Below are 19,956 nucleotides of genomic sequence, written 5' to 3' on the forward strand. Positions count from 1 at the left end.
CATTGTTATTTCAAAATGCTTTGTGGTTTTGCTCGTAGCATTAAACTTAATTATACTTTCAATCTTGGAAATTTATTCATATTTTCTCATTGGTATATGCCATTATCAATAACATTCTTTAATTGACACCTCTGTATAGAGTAATGCATTTAGACCAAACAACTATCCAAGTAAGCAACAGCTGTTCAAAGTAGAACATTAATTTCGGGCTGAATTGAAGAGTAGCTTATGATCTAAGTTTAAGACTGTAAAATTGTCAGTGGAATATTAGGGGTGTTTGTACATCCTGTGCAGGTGAGAAAAAGGTGTTAGGTTGTTCTGCGTGTGAGTCAGAAGGCAAGCATAATTACTGGTATGGGAGGTCAGTGAGGTATGGCAGTGAGAAAAAATAGGGAAGTAACTTCAGAAAGTGAGTGGCAAAGAATAAATATTGGTGGAATGTGTGTGCAGAAGCAAAACTTGAGGGAGTGTTAGAGGCAGCAGAGAGAATAGTGTGGCATTTGCCCTGCTGCAACAGAGAAGGTCAATGACTCTCTGTGGGCATTCCTCCAGACATTGGAGATGGTGCCGATCTGGGTAGCGACCTTGCACCCTCTGACAGGGACGAAAGTTGCAGCATTCTCTGCTGCCCTCAGGGAAGAGGACTCCTCTCCTTTCCACTAGCCTCTCAACCAAGACCTGCATATCCCTGTTTGAGAATCATGATATTATCTTCCCATTTTCCAACATGTTTTGATTTTGCTTGTCATGGAGCAGGGCATCTTTGGAATGCCACTATGTGTCTGGGTGCCCAACGGCTTTTAAAGATAGTACAGAAGCAAGCGATGCAAGTCCTTTGGACTACATCTGCTCAGCAGCAACTATTCTGGGAATGGCATGTGGTAAGATAGGGGCAGAATCTGAACTGTCTGACATCATATGGGTGAGGTCAGCAGTCATGCTGGCTGGCTTGGTAAGATACGCCAAGAAACCCCATCAGCCCTTTCACCAGAAATCCCTCCAAACACTTTAACACAATTTGGATTAAATCAAAAGTAAGATTCAGCCCCTTGAGTATCCCTTAGCTTTTCAAGGGAACATTCCTTGACTGGCAGTTGTAGTACGCACTGTGAATTAGAAGAAATATTCCAGATATTTGGACAGCCTGGACATTGCTATAGGCAATATTATTGAAATTATACTTAATACACTCAAGGAACATTGCTATTCCTGTATTTTAATATAGTTTTGGATAGAAGAATAGGAACCAAGGACCAGGAATGGGCCATTCAGCTGCTTGTTCCTTTTCTGTCATTTGATTGCATCATGTTATATAAATGAGCCACACATTAATTAATAGACATTTGCCTATGTTAAGTTCTAGTTGTATAAAATGATTAGACATTGTAACACTGTAAATATTGTAGACACAGCATTGTACAAGCCATGCTAGAGGAGGTGGCTATAGGAGGTTGTGTAATGGCAATGCCACTAGCTCAGTATTTTAATCCTGAGGCTAAGGTTCTGAGGTGTGGTACAACTCCCACAGTGGGAGGTGGTAAAACTTGAAGTCAATAAACATACGGAATAAAAAGCTAGTCTAATGGCAGCCACTTTTGGTTGGTATAAAAACTCATTAGATTTACTACTGTCCTTTAGGGAAGAAATCTCCCATCTTTATCTGCCATCTTTACACTACATGTGACTCTAGACCCACAGCAATAAGGTTGACTGTTCACTGGGTGGAGATGGGCAATAAATGCTGGTCTAGCCAGTGACGTCTAGATCTGAAATACAATTAAAAATATGGTACATGTATATATAATAATTTAAATGCTAGTCTTCTGCAAGATGGCTGACAGTACCATTAGGATTGTAAATGTTGAAAAATGTTATGTATAACAAATTTCTCAAATATGACTCTATGACTGTATGTTTAATTTCAGAAAGAAGACATATAATCAATTATTTAATGATGAACCATCAGCCATTTAATATGAATAGTAATATACAAACCACAATTCATTACCGTTCAAAACATTTAGTAGATATAAATTTAATAATTATCATAGTCATTTCTGTTGAATGTTGCACCAAATAACTGTTTTATGGTTTATTTTTACCTCTCAGTAATTTATAGAGTCATAGAGATGTACAGCACGGAAACAGACCCTTTGGTCCAATTCGCCCATGCTGATCAGATATCCTAACCCAATCTAATCCCACCTTCCAGCAACCAGTCCAAATACCTCCAAACACTTCCTATACATATACCAATCCAGATGCCTTTTAAATGTCCCTCAAAATTCCCTCCAACAACAACTTCCCCACCACTGACGTCAGGCTCACCGGACTATAGTTCCCTGGCCTTTCTTAAATCGTGGCATCATGTTAGCCAACCTCCAGTCTTCCAGCACCTCACCTGTGACTATAATGGTACAAATGTCTCAGCAAGAGGCCCAGCAGTCACTTGCCTAACTTCTCACAGATTTCTCGGGTACACCTGATCAGGTCTTGGGGATTTATCCATTTTTATGCATTTCAAGGCATTCAGTGCTTGCTCCTCTGTGATATAGACATTTTTCAAGATGTCACTATCTATTTCCCTACATTCTATATCTTCCATGTCCTTCTTTACAGTAAACAAAGTTGTATTATATTAAAAAGGGAAATTTAATAAGTTAATAGTGTATCCAGGAGATGAGGCTAGGCTTGGGAAAAGGTTCTGACATTGTCAAATCTGATTTTAGTATGAGATAAAATAAATGGTGGTAAGGAGATCACAGTTTTGAACCCGTGTGAAAGAATAAGTTAAAGAAAGAAATAGAATAATAAGTCTCAAATTCAACATGGCCAACATGCCCAGACAATTGAGAAATAGCTATTAGTATAGCATATTTTAGAAAGAACTGCAAGAATGTGGAGATAAGAGACAGATTGGCTTTTTGACAATAAATTGTGCAGGAATGTGAGAGCACGGCTGCACAAATCTTTCCAAATGTTTGGGTATTATCCAAAGTTTGAATGGATATTGGACATGGAGATTTGATGTTAAGGTGAAGAGAAATATTTAGAATGTAGTCAAATGGCAGGTGATTGTGAGACTTCCAGACAGTTATTTTTAGATAGTATTATTAAAGATTTTATCAAATTGACACTTCTTGGATTGAAGTAATGTGACCTGAAGACTCTGGTTGTCAACTGTTTCTGGTTTGCATACTAATAATGAATGAATGACACTCTGCTGTCCAATTGCACAGAGCTTGGGTTGTTTACTTTGGATTACAGAACGTTATGGGGGGTTATGATAAAGATATATATGAAACCGTAAGACCATAAAACCACAAGGTATAAGAGCAGAAATAGGCCATTCAGCCCATTGAATCTGTTATCTATTCGACTATGTCTGATTCATTTCTCAACACCATTCTCCTACATTCTCCCTGTAACCCTTGAATCTCTTACTAATCAAGAACCTATCAATCTTTGTCTTAAATAACTCAATGATTTGGTCTTCACAACCTTCTGTGGCAATGAGTTCAACAGATCCATCACCCTCTCTGGCTGGATGAATTCCTCCTCATCTCAGGGTTAACCCATCACTCTGAGGCTGTTCCCTCACGTCTTTATCTCTCCTACTAGTGGAAACATCTTCCCTACATCCATTTTATTCAGGCCGTAATGACATCATACCCTCATCCTTCTAAATTTGATTGAGTACAAACCCAGAGTCCTCAGCTGCTCCTTATATGTCAAACATGGACAAGGTGAATAGAAAGCAGCAGTTTCCCTTCATTAAGGGTCAGTAGGAAGGAGGGGGTAGGGCTCGTGTGGCATTGTGGTAGTGTACCTATCTCTGGGCCTGTTTGCCTATCAGTTTGAGTCCCATCTGGTTCAAAGTTGTGTAATAACATATCTGAGCAGGCTGGTTAGGAGACAAAATTTTCTGCTGACAGGTAAGAGGATTAGGGTGGCACAGTGGCTCAGTGGTTGGCACTACTGCCTCGCAGCACCAGGGACCCCGGTTCGATTCCAGCCTCAGCTGACTGTTTGTGTGGAGTTTACACATTCTTCCCATGTCTGCGTGGGTTTCCTCCGGGTGCTCCGGTTTCCTCCCACAATCCATGTGCAGGTTAGGTGAATTGGCCTGCTAAATTGCTGATTGTGTTCTGGGATGTGAAGGTTAGGTGCATTAGTCAGGGGTAAATGTAGGATAATAGGGTAGGGGAATGGGTCTCGGAGGGTTACTCTTCGGAGGGTCGCTTTGGACTTGTTGGGCTGAAGGCCCTGTTTCCATACTGTAGGGATTCTAAAATAAAAAAATTCTGTGAAAGAATTTTTCACTCAGAGGGTGATGGGGTCTGGAATGCACTTGGAATCATAATACTGCTACAGTGTGGAAAGGAGCCATTTGGCCCATCAAGTCTGCACTGACCCTATGAATCGGGCACAGACATAGAGAAAACATGCAAAATCCACACAGACAGTCGCCCAAGGCTGGAACCCGGGTCTCTGGTGCTGTAAGGTAGCATGCTGCCTTTTAAACACCATGCTGCCCTTCCTGGGAGGGTAGTTGAGGTGGGGCACCTCACAACCTTTAAAAATTACTTTGATGTGCACTTGAAATGTCATAGCATTCAACACTGTGGACAGGTGCTAGAAAGTGGGACTACTGTAGATTTAATGTCAAATTAATGTAGTTTTGGTGGTACAGACTTCACAGGCTGAAAGCCAATTCATCTATACTGTATAATTCTGTGGTTCTATGGATCTTCTATACTGTATAATTCTATGGTTCTATGGTTGCATGATTCTATGAAATGGTTCTATTCTGAAGTATACTCTTCAACTTAGAACTTCTTGAAAGTATATAGATCACATTTTAATCTTTTTCTAAACCAACAGTGGGAAAGCTAAAATGTTTGAAGTTATTATGGAAACAATCCAATATGATTTCCCAGCATTTATTGGAAAACTCTTCAGTTACGCATCAAATCCAGGGTTGATTCTTCCTGGAATCTTACTTATGGTGTGAGTATTTTTATTTCACTTCTGTAAAAGAAAATCTTGAACTATATGAGTTGAACACACAAAAATGCTTCAAACGTAAAATGACGGCAGTGATTATTACAATTACAATAAATGCATCATTTATTTTTCCACATTGAACATCTCAATATATCCGCTCTAAGTAAATACAGAACAGAAGTCCTTTAGTTGTTGTACTTTATTGGATCCTGATTGAAACTGGACTGGTAACTCACATTCTGTTGGCATCCCTTTCTGACTGAAATGCAGGTTGACCATGGTGCTCACTGAATTGGTAAGAAGTGGAACAAAGTGTACAGTCAGCTCTGAGTCTCAGCTATTTCACTCATGCATAAACTTGAAATCCAAATCACAATTGTCTAACGGTGAAATGAACTGTGAGGAGCATTTTAGTCAGTCAAATCAACAGGATGTGCCATATTTGGCTGCCTTGTTAAACAGGCAGGTTAATTTTTGGAGATCTTTATATCTTTCTGGGAATCAAATATGTTGTTCCTCTCAAGCATGTTTCTATTATGAGACTTATGATGAATTTCTTCCTGAACATTATCACAATGCATTCTCATACCAAACTATGTTACTTGAGGGAACATGTCTACTATTAATATATGCATGTAGAGTTGATGTTCAGGTAAAACTCAATTTTAACATTAATTCTATCAATGATTAATGAATAACTGTTATATTATATCTCTGTTCTATTCAAAATATTATCCTGTCATTGTACTTCATTTTAAAAAATCATTTTAAGGTTTACTTTGAAATGCTCAATTCAAAAGTAGACCACTAATCCTTGTTGGGTCAATTTTCAGGCACTAAAGTTATTTTCGTTATTAACTCATGAGATGTGGGCAACACTGGCTAGGCCAGCATTTATTGCCCATCCCTAATTTCCCATAAGAAGGTGGTTGTGGTGAGCTGGCTTCTTGAACTGCTGCAATCCATGTCCTATTGATTGACCCACAGTGCTGTTCGGGAGGAAATTGCAGAACTTTGCCTCAGCAATAGTAAAAGAATAGTGATATTTCCAAGTCAATGTGGTGAGTAGCTTGGAGTGGAACTTGCAGGTGGTGTTCCCATATATTTGCGATCCTTGTCCTTCGAGAGTGAAGTGATTGTGGGTTTGGAAGGTATGGTATAAAGACCTTTAGTGAATTTGTGCAGCACATTTTGTAGATAGTATACACTCCCGCTAATGGTGGAAAGAATAGATGATTGTAGATGTGGTGCCAGTAAAGTGGACTACTTTGACCTGAATGCTCCTGAGTGTGGTTGGAGCTGCACTCTTCCAGGCAAGTGGGGAGTATTCCATCACACTCCTGCCTTGTGCCTTCGTTTTCACCTGATGAAGATGTAGCACTCTAAGAACTTGTAATTTCAAATAAACGTGTTGGACTATAACCTGGTTTTGTGTGACTTCTGATTTTGTCACCCCGAGTTCAACACCAGCACCTCCACATCATTGTGCCCTGTAGATGGTGAAATTTGGGGAGTCAGGATATGAGTTTCTCATTGCTATATTCCTAGTCTCTGACTTGCTCCTGCAGCCACAGTATTTATATGGCGAGACTAGCTGAGCTTCTGGTCAATTGTAACCCCAGATTGTTAATAGGATTCAATGATGCTAACACCTTGAATGTCAAGGGGTTGTGGTTAGTTTGTCTCTTATTAGAGATGGCCATTGTTGGGCACTTGTGTAGCACAAATGTTGCTTCCAAGTTTTCAGCCCAAGTTGGATATTGTCCAGGTCTTGCTTCACTTGAACATGGATTGCTTTAGTATCTGAGGAGTCATAAATGATACTGAATATTATGCAATCATCAGCGATATCCCCAATCCTGAAGATGTGAAGGTCATTGATAAAAAAGCTGAAGATGTTTGGGCCTAGGACACTATCCTGAGGAACTCCCACAGAGATGTCCTGGAGCTGAGATGACTGACCTCTAACAGCCACAATCATCATCTATTGTGATAGGTATGCCTCCAAGTAGTGGAGACTTTCCCCAATTTCTATTGCCTCCAGCTGAGCACTTCTATGCCACATCCAATAAAAATGCCCTTGATGTCAAAAGCAGTCATTTTGACATCAGCTCTGGAATTCAGGTCCATGCTTGAACCAAGGAATCGAGTGACCCTGGCAGAATACAAACTGAATGCCAGTGTGCAGGTTACTGCTGAGCAGATACTGCTTGATAGCATGGCTGATGACACCTTCCATCACTTTACTGATGATCAAGATGATTGATTATGTATGAATTTATAAGCTGCTCCCCAAAGCTCAATGAATTTTCCAATGAGTGTCTGAGTCATATAGACATGCAGTGCTCTACATGTGATTCCAATCCTTTACTGTTAACTGATTCTAATTAAGTTACAATTACCATGAACAAAATGGGAACCTCCCAGTTGATAAAGGAGAGTAAAATGGTTCTGGGGTCCTGCTTGTGATTGCTAACAAATGATATCTGCTAAAAGTGACTATGCATCTACAGATATTGGATGAGGACAGGTATGCCTGTTATTGATGACTCTGCAAATATTCTTGGACAAAGTTTAAATAGTTTATAAATAAAGTCAAACTGTCCTTAAGTGTATGATTGTTGATTTCATACTTTATTGCCTTTACAATAACTACCTCATGGTACATGTGCAAGGAAGGAAAATGTAAATAAATAACAAATAATTTTCACATTAGATATTAATTGGCAGGAAGCTTTCTAGCCAAAGTTACAGACATACATCAGTTGACTAGGCAATTACTTTATCTGATTTTCCATATTTAGTTGATTTTGAAATAGTTTGATTGAAATGTCTGAAATTCTGGTTTCACTAATAAACATAATAATAATTATAAACCTTGCTTCTATTTAATGGACATTCTTGTGCTGATGCCTCATACTGAAGTCATATCAATTGACCATTCTTTATGAAAGCCTAGAAAGTTGCAAAGTATTTGTCTGTGGAGAGCATATGAGTTGAGCCCTATTCTATCCATACCAAATAGTTATAAGGCATGTATTTTCCACAAAGGGTCACTGGATAGGTGAAGATCAGGAACAAGTGTCCTGATACTTTCAAACCCAGCGCTCTGATTGAGGTGACCTAATGCAGAATTAAATCTAAGACTTTTTGTCTATATTAATTAGTACAATGTGAAATGATACAGTAAATATGTTACTGCAGTAGTCCAAGAAAGTGGCTCATTACCAAGCTCTCAAAAGCAATTAGGTATGTGCAATGATTGCTGGCCTTGTCAGTGCTGTCCATTTCTTAAAACCAAATATATATCAAAACCTTTGCGGAGCTAAACTTCTTGCCTTTATGGTTTACAAAAAAAGACAAAGCATCAAGAAATATTTTCTAACAATGAAATTGTTGCTGGCTTTTTGGTTATTTGTAAAATGTCCATATTGTACTTCCAAAAAAAATTTTAACCCTGACCTGTAGTACTGTAATTCCACTTTTATTTCAAAAATGCAATGAAATGTTTCAGTTCGAAAGATGAGGACACAAATTCACATAAAAAAGATCATAAGTTAAAGTTAATAGAAAATGAATGAGAGCTAAAATTCCTCAACCTAGAGTGTACTTCTGTGGTTTCAAATTCTGAAGAAGGGTCACTGGATGTGAAATGTTAACTTTGGTTTCTCTCCATAGATGCTGCCAAATCTGCTGAGTCTCTCCAGCAATTTCTCCAGATTTTGTACTTCTGTCGCATTCACCAGATGCAGGAAGCCAATGGACATTACATTCTAACATGATTTAGAGATGGAATACTCAGAATCTCTCTAGTTCAGCCACTCTACTGACAAGTGCCTGATCAGTTGAAAGATGTATGGAATCCATCTGTCTCGACACTCATTAAAATCATGGCTTGTGATTCATTTCCACCCTTCCTAAAGGGGATTGGGTGGGATTCAGTCTGGGACACCAAGACTGTATTTTGAAGCCTCTTTAGAAAGGTAGGACCTTGGGATGAGCACCTAGTGACACAGTTCCTGCCAGCTGCTTTTAAATTGGGAGTCTTTCCAAAACCAGACACTCACTGGGGTAAACAATGAAATCACTACAGATGTGATCCTGCCCTGATAGTTAGGCTGGCTGGCTGGCATACTGTGATCCTTTCAAGAAAAGGTTTATGGTAGATAGATTAACTAGATTAATAGATAGCTAGATTAACTATGAACAGACATATTATCACCGTTTAAATTAATATTCAATTTGACAAAACAGTCATCACCTTAATTATTATTCTGAAAAGGAGTCAGCATTTTGCATGAGTATATGTATCTTTAATAGAATGCATTCTACATTATCAATTATTCAGATATCTGACTATGTTTTAATTCTACTCAATTGCAGTTTAGCCATATACTATCTCAATGCCACTTCAAAAACATATGAAACAGCTAATTTGGAGCTAAAAAAGAAGATGCAGATGGTATGTTCACATTGAGAAATATTCAGCCTGCAATAACATTTACTAAGTAAAAATAGCATGTATGGTTTTCTATATGCATGATTAATGATGTGAGAATAAAATTAAATGTTGAATCCTGAAATTTTGAAAATCTGGGTATTGGGTCATACCAGCCCTATAGAAACAGGGTTGAAGGCTGCAGCCTCACTCTGTGGCTCCCCTTCAACCACAGCAGGGTTTATATTGATGAGTGAGAAGAGTCTGCTCCCAATTGTTCAAAATGGTGACAACCCGTCTGTCAAGTAGTGTCATGACTTGATTTACAACATCTTAATATCATGCATCAGCAAAGATGTACGAAGAAGGAAGCAAATGCCAATACCTTGTGGAACATTCCAACACTTGGATCCAAAGACCTGTGGGTTGATTGTCATCACATGAAGACCTATAGCAGAAACGTCTGACCATCACCATCCTTGAATCAAAGGATGATTTTTGGTCTCTAGTGTTAGATCAGTTGCACATTAATGTTGATGTCTGGAAATGTTTTCTACGAAGGTGAACAGACTTTATAAGGTGGTGTTCAGTCTTATTAAGAGAATGTTCAGGATTTTTCATGATGAGGGCAGTGGAGAGTTCAATTAACTATTAATAATTTCCAAAGAGCCATATTCATAATCTGATGTTGTTGCACTCCTACTCTTCCTCCAAACTAACCGTGATTGGAATTTTCATCATCTAATTGTGAAATGTCTGTTTGCTGTGCATGCTTTTGTTATAGTCTCCATTGTAGGACAATACTGTGCCATACATAGCATTTGCCACAATCCAGTAAAACTTTTGAACTGTCCAACAGAAAGCAGCAAACAGTTCAGGTGGCAGAATGATTGGCTTATGTCAATAGGCTGCTTAATAATGGCACTAGTGGTATCATCAGCCAAGTTATACTTCTGCTTAGCTGTTACATTTCTATTTTGTAGTGTTGCATCTTTGTCTCCAAGCGAACGGCCTTTGACTTGATGTGCTGATTGAAAGAGTTTGCTGATGGAAGACTGCAACAATATGTAGGCAGTAAGAAGTGACCAAGAAAACAGACACAATCCTGCAGGATGTAGTGGTGGTGATCAGTCACCAGCCTGTCACAATGTTGGGTGTAGTCAATCTCAATCTGAAAGTGGGGTAGCTTGCTTTTAGTAATTGATCCTATAGCTCTTTCATGCTTGTGTTTGGGAGTTCTGCGATGAATGAAAATGCAGTGATAAAATCACGGCCACCAGTATGTCATACAGGTATGTGTCTGCTTTCTTGGTAGTTTCATACTGTCTACAGACTGGAGGACTCCTTCACCACCAAACATTTTCACTCAGCACATCAAGCATTAAAATCAACAGTTTTAAGTTGTAGCTTCTGTTTTAGCAGCCAAAGGAATGTAGTGTTTAACAGCTCTAATTTGTATCATAATACCACCCACACTCATAACAGGTACTAAAGTAAATGTTGACATTTTTGGAATAGCTTTTACCAGCATTTGACATAGGACTTCTTCCTGTTTTTTTTTCACACAGAGTGCTATGATCCACATTTCGATTTGATTATGTAATAGGCTTGTGCTTATCAGTGTTTATCAAAGTTTATCAGAAAGTTTCAAGAACACATCGGAGGGAGTTTTATGCACCCCCCTCCATCTCCATCAGCACTTGTGAAGGCAGTTGGGAACATAAAATAAAGTAGGTGGTCAACCCTCCTCAGCTTTCCACCCAGCCCCTCCAGTACTCAATATTGTAGGGTTGAGTAAGGAATGAGGCAGCTCACTAAGCTTTTGGCTTATTAAAGCACTTAAGTGGCTCATCAAGAGCCTCACACTTCTTCACTATGATTTTTTTTGGCCTTTTGGGAAAGGCAGAACGAAGGAAATCAAAGCAGCAGGTTTGATTGAGGAGGCTGCTGTTGCACAGGCTGGAGGCAGGAGCACCATCCCCAAGATCATGCCACTCTCCCCTACCCTTCTTCAGTTATTATCACCCAAATCCCCTTTCCCATCATTCACACAGTGTCCTCCAAGCCTGACCCATCCAAAATACTCAGATTTATCTCATGTCTGGGAGACATTCTCTTCAGTGTATGTAGTGCTTGTAATCCCAGAAGTGGCCGTTGTTTTTATTCTGGAGGTGCTAGGGTTAAAGAGCAGCCAGGTAGGTCAGGACCTCCTCCCTGATGTGAACAGAAGTTGCAATTCAATTAAATCAGTTATCAATTAACGTTTCCTCTGAGTAATATTGCTGCAAAATAGCTGGATTTCTGGTTGGTAAAGTGCCAACCAACTTCTACGTTGGGAAGAGCTGGCTAGTCCATTCCCTTGTAAAATCCACCCCATTATTTTTTAACTCCAAGAATAGAACGTGTTAGTTATCACACTGTGCGCGCTGTGACAGTAAGATTGTAACAGAGATTCAAAATCTTTTCGATTCACAATAATAGTTATCACAACAGAGCCCAGAATTCTGCTGAACAGAAAGAGGAATTAGATTCTTTTCTGAAAGAGGTCTTCTTCCATTTATGTCTTCCACAAAGTTTGAGCTTCAAGAAATTAGAACTGATTAGAAGCTGAACTACATTTCAGCTTTGTTAAAATTGATGTGTTAAAGCACTTGTGAAATAACTGTTGATATTTGTTTGGAGACTAATTATATAGTTAAACATACAATGAGAGTTTGGCTGCTTTGTTTACATGTGAAAGGCCATTTGTCTATTAGAATGCAGTAAAATACCTTTACATTAAACATGAAAATTATAAGCTAAACTTTGAAATTAATAAGTAGAAGTATTACATCACATTTTGAACCGAGGTCCAACACAATAACATTGTTCATAGGGAACAATGCAGATCTTTTGTGTTACATTGGAACAGACTTGCATTTGTGTATATTCTGTATAGTCAGGCTTTACAATAGGGCATTGTGAAATATCATGGAATTCCTTCTCTTTTATAACAGTTACGTGACGAACAAAAGAACAGAAGGAACAATAAGGATACTGTTAATCCAATGTTGCAAGATTTGGAAGATCTTTTACCAAATAACATAAATATAGGCAAACCTGAATCAGGTAAGGGTTGGACTCAAAGCATTACTTTATCTGTATGTATTGTCAAATTTTGATAAAAATTGATATCTCATAAAAGTATTGGCACTTAAATCTTTCTTTGGCAATTACATCAATATTTGTGCAATTAAATATTATTAATTGGTTATGGGTAAAACCACACTCTTTGAATATTAGCTTAATACAGCTTCTACATACATCAACATCGAGTAGTACTACATTGGAAAGGAATTTCGCAGTTTTAATTTTTGATCATTTTTGAAAGTTCTGCAGGAAATGTTCACTAATGTAATGTAAGTTTGAATTTACTCCTTAATGATTGCAAGAGCAAATTTGTAAATAGTATTTTTTGCAATAGTTTAGCAAGATGTTGGAGAAAATTGAATGAAATTTTGTACTCTGATGGCTGCAATCTGCTAGGGGTAATTGGAAAATCGTGAGAAAATGATTTGTTTACTGAATTTTCTCGCACAATTTCTCTCTTTTTTTGGAAACATAGAGTCAGAATTATATTATCATAATGGAGGACCCATCTCTATTGTGTTAAGTGAGGGGCTGAGTGGTTAGATGTTTCGATCTCCAGGATGATTATTTATTCATATTTGCAACACATCGCCTATAATGCTGATATAAAAAAACAAATGCTGCAGTCATAAAGTGACTCAGTTATCATAAGTAACTGTATTATAAACCTATACAATTGAAGTAGATACATTTATTTTAAGAACACTTCTGTACTCCATCACCTTAATTGTTCACTCCATTTCCTACATATTCTGTTTATATATTGATAAATATCAAATATGTTTTGTCTGACTGGGTTAGTGTTACCTTCTGCTCTCTACTGAACTGAAAAATTTAATTGACATGTTTTCCAGTTTGTGTTCATTTTTCCTTCACATGATCCACATCTGGCTCATCCCTTGATCTATCTGTCTCTATTTCTGAGGAACAGACTGTCTATTAATACTCACCATAAATTCATTGATCTAACAGCTACCTTGACTATTCTTCCATATACCCCACTGTGCACAGGCAAAAACTGCTATAATATTGTGAATAAGTGATTATATATATTTATTAAATGCTTATAAGCTATCATATTTTCACAAGGATTAATGATAAAACATTGAAAGAAAGGATAATCAAATTTTATTTGAGATAAAATATTAGCATTGTCTTTTATATAGATCAAACAGTGGTTGAAAAGCAACCCAATAAAGCAACAAGAGCTAATGGAAAACATGGAAAAGAAATGACACTGGCACCACCACCTCCGAGAATGGTGGTAACAAAACCACCGAACCCAAGACAAGCCTCTCATATACCAGGACAGCCAAGATCTGGGACTCCAGGTCCAGGCCCACGTAGACCTGCTCCTGATCAACCACGACATTGAGATGTGAGCCAAAAATGAAGCCATCTTTCAAATGCTCCTTGCTTCCACATGTATTTATGGTCCACATGTTCAGTCACACATTGGGGCATCATTTGAGCAATGGTTTACACAGATCAAAAATTGTCATACCTATCACTAATAGACTTGCCATTTTCTATAAGAAGCATAGGTAACTTAATTGTAATAGTCTAAATGTGATGAATTGTCTTTGCCTTAGCATTGAAGTTTCTTGCTAAATTTGTTCAAAATCATTACAGTTTATATTAATTTAGGTCCAGGTTTTGCAGCAAACCTAATGTAAAGGCAATGTTTTGCAAACAAGTTGATATGTTGAAAATTTGAGAAGTTGATGTTGGTTCTATACTGATGGCCAGTAGGAATGGCACAAATTTAAGCACTAAGAATTATTGGTAGGAGCTTTGTATCTTATATTTCTCTAATGCTGTTGCATTACGCATCATTCCAGTCATAATCTTGCAATTGTTGTGCGTATTTATTTACTGTGAGATTGCACAATAAAACTTGCTATATGTGGAGCAGTATGTCATTCAAAGTATTTAGAATGATTATTCCAGGACTAGTTGAAAAGTCAATTAGTCTAATTTCATATAATGTTGCTGTGTATATGACAGATTGCCTAATATAGGCGAAAGTGAGAACTGCAGATGCTGGAGATCAGAGTTGAGAGTGTAGTGCTGTGAAAAGGCACAGCAGGTCAGGCTGCATCCGAGGAGCAGAGAAATTGATGTTTCGGGCAAAAGCCCTTCATCAGGAATATGTTGAATTTAAAGTTGTCCATTCAGAGACCAGCAAAACCTCTGGGGTGAGAAATCAAGTTGCTGTTTATCTGCAAATTTCACTGGCCTCTCCAGTATAGCTAGAGAATCCCCCTGGAATGTTTGGTAAACTTTGTTTGGTACAGCCGAGAACAGAATATGCGGGAACAATTAAACATTGGACAGTGGAATCACTTGGGTCATGACATCGGGATGTTTTGTGTTCCAGCATTCCATTTCAAACCAGCCAAGACTGCTCTTCCCTCACTGTTGTAACTTGTACATACTGCTTTTCAGATGTGTTAATTATTCACACATCTCCATGAATGTGTCAGTGAAGGTGATAAAGATGAGCATAATACATTCTCCAGGCTGTTAAGCATTAATACAGGCAATGCAACTTGAGGAGAAAAACTTACCATGTGCATATTTATCCACACCAACCACTTTTGGAATAAATTAGTAGAAAATAAACATTCTAAATCAACTCTCTGGAAATGCATGTACTAGATCAATCTTATTGATGTGTCCTATTGTACTTGAGAGGTGATCATTTTGCTGTTCTAAGTGCAAACAGCCCACAGCACTATTTGAACAGCAGTGTGTCCTGAAATACTACATGTCACACCCTGTGTTCCAGCATTCCAACTCAAACTAGCCAAATACCACTTGGTACACAAAGCAGAAAGAAAACCACAAGCGAGGCCAATGTTTTTGTGTTGTATATTATATCGTGTTGGTGTGTTGGGAATCTCAAAATTCTATGTTGAAAGGAGACCATGGAATCAAGAAGCTGCAGATGATCTATAGATTAAAAAAAAGTATTGAACAAGACTTATTAACCAATGTCTCAGAAATGTCATTAATATAAAAATAGGAGTGCCCAAACATGCTCAGAAGGTCTATTAATGTCTGTGAAGCAAATAGATAGGCTAGTATTTTGGGTGTAACTCTTCATCAATTGAAAACTGCAAAAAGGTAAGCCTTTTCCTGATATTGGAGATAACTTGAAAGCAACTCAATATGAAAGTAGATTCTCATGCAATAGGCAGAGCTAAGTGATCCCACAATCAAAGCTCTGCAGTTCTGCCACATCCAGACGTTAATTGGGGGTGGGGGTGGGGGGGGGGGGCAGATAATTAAACAACTTACCAGAGAAGGAGGCTCCACTACCAAAGCTAGCCTCAATAATGGAGGGAGCCCAGCACATCAGAGGAAAACCTTTTCAGCCATCTTTAGCCATAAGTGCTGAGTGTGTGATCGATCTGAGCTTCCTCCAGAGGCTCCCAGCAGCACAAGTGCCAATCTTCAATCAATTTGATTCACTCCACAATTTGATATCAAGAGGCACTGGATATTGCAAAGGCAGCATTCCAGGAATAGTACTAAAGATTTGTGATTCAGATCTGTCAGTGCCCATTGTCGAATTGTTTCATTACAGCTACAACACTGATGAGTGGTAAGTAACATTTGTGCATGAAATGAGCATTAATACCAAGCGAGAACTGAACTTTGGCCTCTGCCATTGAAGGGCATTATCTTTATTAAATGTCGAGTATCAACATCCTGGGGGTAACCATTGATCAGAAACTGAACAAAAGTGATGGCAGGGAACACAACTCACATTGGATACTTTGGCACTGGGTTCAGCCTTATCACTAGGTAATGCTTCCACATTTTCCACCAGAGTCTCCTTATACCCCTCTCTTGCTGTATACGGACAGCTCATTTCCACCAATCTTTTTCCTTATGTAAAAACCCACCACATAAAGTTCTGCCTTCAACTTTCCTTCTTGCCCCCTGAGCTCTGACATTACACTTTAAAGATGCCCAAAATTGCAGTTAAGTCCTTCTACATTCCTTGGGAGAAAGCAGTCCTTTGACAAATTTGGTCCACAATCCAAAATAAAGGAAAATATAAAGATGTGAAGTAGAATCTGTTAGGGGCCTGTTTGCTGTGGCCTATGATGAGAAATCTGGAAGAATTGTGGGAGAAGTCCAATGCCTATCTGACTGGCATGCTCCCCCACCCCAGCATAGAGGCCAAAGTGGCAGTCACTGCTAACAAACCCCTCTCTCATCGCTTTTTTTGCCCACTCATTCCATACTGTTTATACCCTCTTTCCTCAACCTTCCTCCAGCACCATCCTCATTCTCACCTTGAGGTGCTTTTGCATTTCACCCCAATTCTTGGATGCTCCCACCTCCGACTGTCACAGAGATTGCTTTGCCCACCCCCACCAAGGTCCCATTTCCCCCTCTCCACCACTCAACGTTCCGACTCCAGGACTGACTGCTCTCCAGTCCTTGATGGACATTGAAGGTTAGCCCCAGGAAAGGACAGGGCAGATCCCTGGTCATTGTGCTTTTAGCTCCCTATCTGGTGGGATGCAATTCCCCTGACTGATTGCGATGCCCCTAGTGAAGTGACCATAGGCAACTCTCTGATTATAGTCATACATGTCTCCTGAACACCCCAAGCCAACAACTGAGCCCCTGGACTCTGTGTGGAACTCACCCTTGACAGGGCTGAGACCCCTTGACCAAGAGCAGACTCCTTAGTTTAGCAGAGGACTATCTTTTCCCCATCACCCCACAAACTCTGCACCCCCTGCACCATGATACTTTCGGACATGGCTATCTGTTTGCAGTATGTTTACCATGCAGGTAGCTGCACATGCTATAGGTGTCAGATTGACCTCTTGCTGAGTTGGACTAATTGGTATTGACAAGTATGACAATCAGCCTGGCTCTGTGTCTGCACTAAACGGCAAGTCAATACAGCAGCACTGGGTGTGCACAGGCTGAAATGCCAATGCTTTAAAAGGCATGACATGGCATAGGCATCACAGCATGGCAAGGCAAGGCAGGGGGGTGCTGAATGAGTGAACACTAAAGGAGCAAGCAAGCAGCCTTGAGATGCAGCCTTGTTCAGTCTGCAAGCAGGGTGCAATGTGTCTGCTCACAAGTTCCCCTACAGCAGCATTACACATTAGTTGTTGGTTTGCTCTGATACACAAGTGTAAAATGCAGAAATATCCTTAGGAGAGGTGCCATGAGGGTTCTGAGTGGCTGGTGCTAGCATCCATTGATGAGCAGAGCATGTGGCTGATGCACTGGAGCATACCCGAGCTGCTGTTCGTGAGTATCTGAGACGGAAGCTTGGAGGAGCTCATCTCAATGCCTGGAACTGGCAGCCAGTTAGATAGGCATTGGACTTCTCTCACAATTCTTTCAGATTTCTCATCATAGGCCACAGCAAACAGGCCTCTAACAGATTCTACTTTATATTTTCCTTTATTTTGGATTGTGGACCAAATTTGTCAATGGAAAAGCGCAGCAGGTCAGGCAGCATCCAAGGAGCAGGAGATTCGACGTTTCAGGAATCCTGAAGAAGGGCTTATGCCTGAAACGTCGAATCTCCTGTTCCTTGGATGCTGCCTGACCTGCTGCGCTTTTCCAGCAACACATTTTCAACTCTGCTCTCCAGCATCTGCAGACCTCACTTTCTCCTCAAATTTGTCAATGGATTGCTTTCTACCAAGGAACATAGAAGGACTTACTGCAATTTTAAAAAAAGTTACTGGAACTCACTGTGAGTTTACACTTGTGTTTACAGACAAACAAACGGGAAGTTTTGCAGGATATCATGGCACTGTGGGTATGTGCAGAGCAAGTTTTGGCCAGAGATGGATTGCTGACTGATTTGTGCAATCAGGTCCAGTTACGGAGTCAAGGAACCTCCAGGATGATAACTCCCTGGCTTCCGAGCAGATGAACAGAGAGTGTGAATAATACAGAACAGAAACCATCAGATCACAATAGAGCAGGGGTCTCTCCTTCTCTCTGTGCAATGAAGTAACCAAAACTTGGAACATAAACTAGCTATCCTCGCCCAGCAGTCGCTATTACATGTCACCACTGACTGAAAGACTGAACATTCCTGTGCCAATTGTGCTGCGAAGATTTGAAAATAAAATTTGGAAATATTAAAAAGCACAGAGATCAGAAGGACTTAGGAAACAGAAGGGATTCCTTCTTGAATCTTGTGAACTGATGCTCATGAAATACATTTCCCCAGTACCTTTCCCTCTACCCAGAACATACATGTTTGTTTATGTAGCCTGCATGTATCTGTAGGGTTTAAGATGGGAGTTAGAATTTCAGACATTGTAGTCATATGTTGATAAATCATAGTTTGTTTGCCTGTAGTTAGACTTGATTCCATTGGAATAAATAGCAGTTTATTACGAAGTACCAATACTTGGCCAGTGTTTTTGTTAACTTGAGTCCAACAGACAGGGAAACTGAGTAACTTGATTAAACATTTAACTTTATTTACAAGCAAGAGAATAATGTGGCTCAGTTATCATTGCATTTCCCAAGTGAGTTGTAGAAAGGAAAGTCATCATACTTCTAGCAGACCGTTAGGCTACTGTCACATTACAGAGAGAGAGAAAACTGATGGTGATATAAGCTGAGGGTCACCAGGTCTCAGCTGAGGGGAGATGCTGAGACCTTCATGGTAACCTCAGGTGGATTGGGAATTGAATCCACACAGTTACTATTACTTAATGTTATGAAATAGCCATCCAAACTAACTGACAAGAGAGCTATGATAGCAGACTGGTTAAAAGAAAATTGAATTTAACTAACTTGATTCAGTTGCTTGATTAGGTAAGAAAGCAGGTTTGTTTGATGATGGTAATGCATTTAATGTAGTATGTTATGAATTTCTAGAATGCTTTTGATAAAGTGTTACATAATCATCTTGCTAATCAAGTAGGATGTTGTCAAAGAAAAGGAGGTGGGGGGACAATAGTAGCACAAACACAATGTTGGTTGACTGACAAGAAAGAGGTGAAAAGTCATTTATCGGACTAGAGGGAGGGACACAGTAGGATGCCTCAGTGATTGGCCGTGGAAACTTTGATCTTTTTTGGCATAAATTAATAACATAGACTTCAATGTGCAAAGTACAATTTCAAGATTTGCAGATGGCACAAAACATGGAAACATTGCAAACTTTGAGGAGGATAGTATTTGACATAGACAAGCTACTGGAATGGTTAACATGTGAGGTAATGCATTTTGCTGGGAGAGAATAAGGAAGAGGAAAGTAAAATAAAGGGGGTACAGGAACTGAGAGATGGGGATTTATGTCTCTGGATCATTGAAGATGTCAGAGCAGGCTAATGGCTAAGAATAAATATGGAATCCTTGTTATTATA

General features: G+C 39.3%; 1 protein-coding gene across 1 annotated transcript in view; it reads left to right on the forward strand.

Moving 5' to 3' along the window:
• Nucleotides 1-14,091, forward strand: part of LOC132825892 (transmembrane channel-like protein 2-A) — a 98,050-nt gene extending 83,959 nt beyond the window's left edge. The window contains exons 16-19 of the mRNA XM_060841505.1: nucleotides 4,885-5,010; nucleotides 9,391-9,469; nucleotides 12,442-12,553; nucleotides 13,741-14,091. Coding sequence (XP_060697488.1) covers nucleotides 4,885-5,010; nucleotides 9,391-9,469; nucleotides 12,442-12,553; nucleotides 13,741-13,949 — 526 coding nt within the window. The 3' untranslated portion in view covers nucleotides 13,950-14,091. The remainder of the gene's footprint in view (nucleotides 1-4,884; nucleotides 5,011-9,390; nucleotides 9,470-12,441; nucleotides 12,554-13,740) is intronic.
• The last annotated feature ends 5,865 nt before the right edge of the window (nucleotides 14,092-19,956 follow it).

The sequence above is a fragment of the Hemiscyllium ocellatum genome, chromosome 2 (assembly GCF_020745735.1).
Source record: "Hemiscyllium ocellatum isolate sHemOce1 chromosome 2, sHemOce1.pat.X.cur, whole genome shotgun sequence".
In the NCBI taxonomy this organism is placed as follows: Eukaryota; Metazoa; Chordata; class Chondrichthyes; order Orectolobiformes; family Hemiscylliidae; genus Hemiscyllium; species Hemiscyllium ocellatum.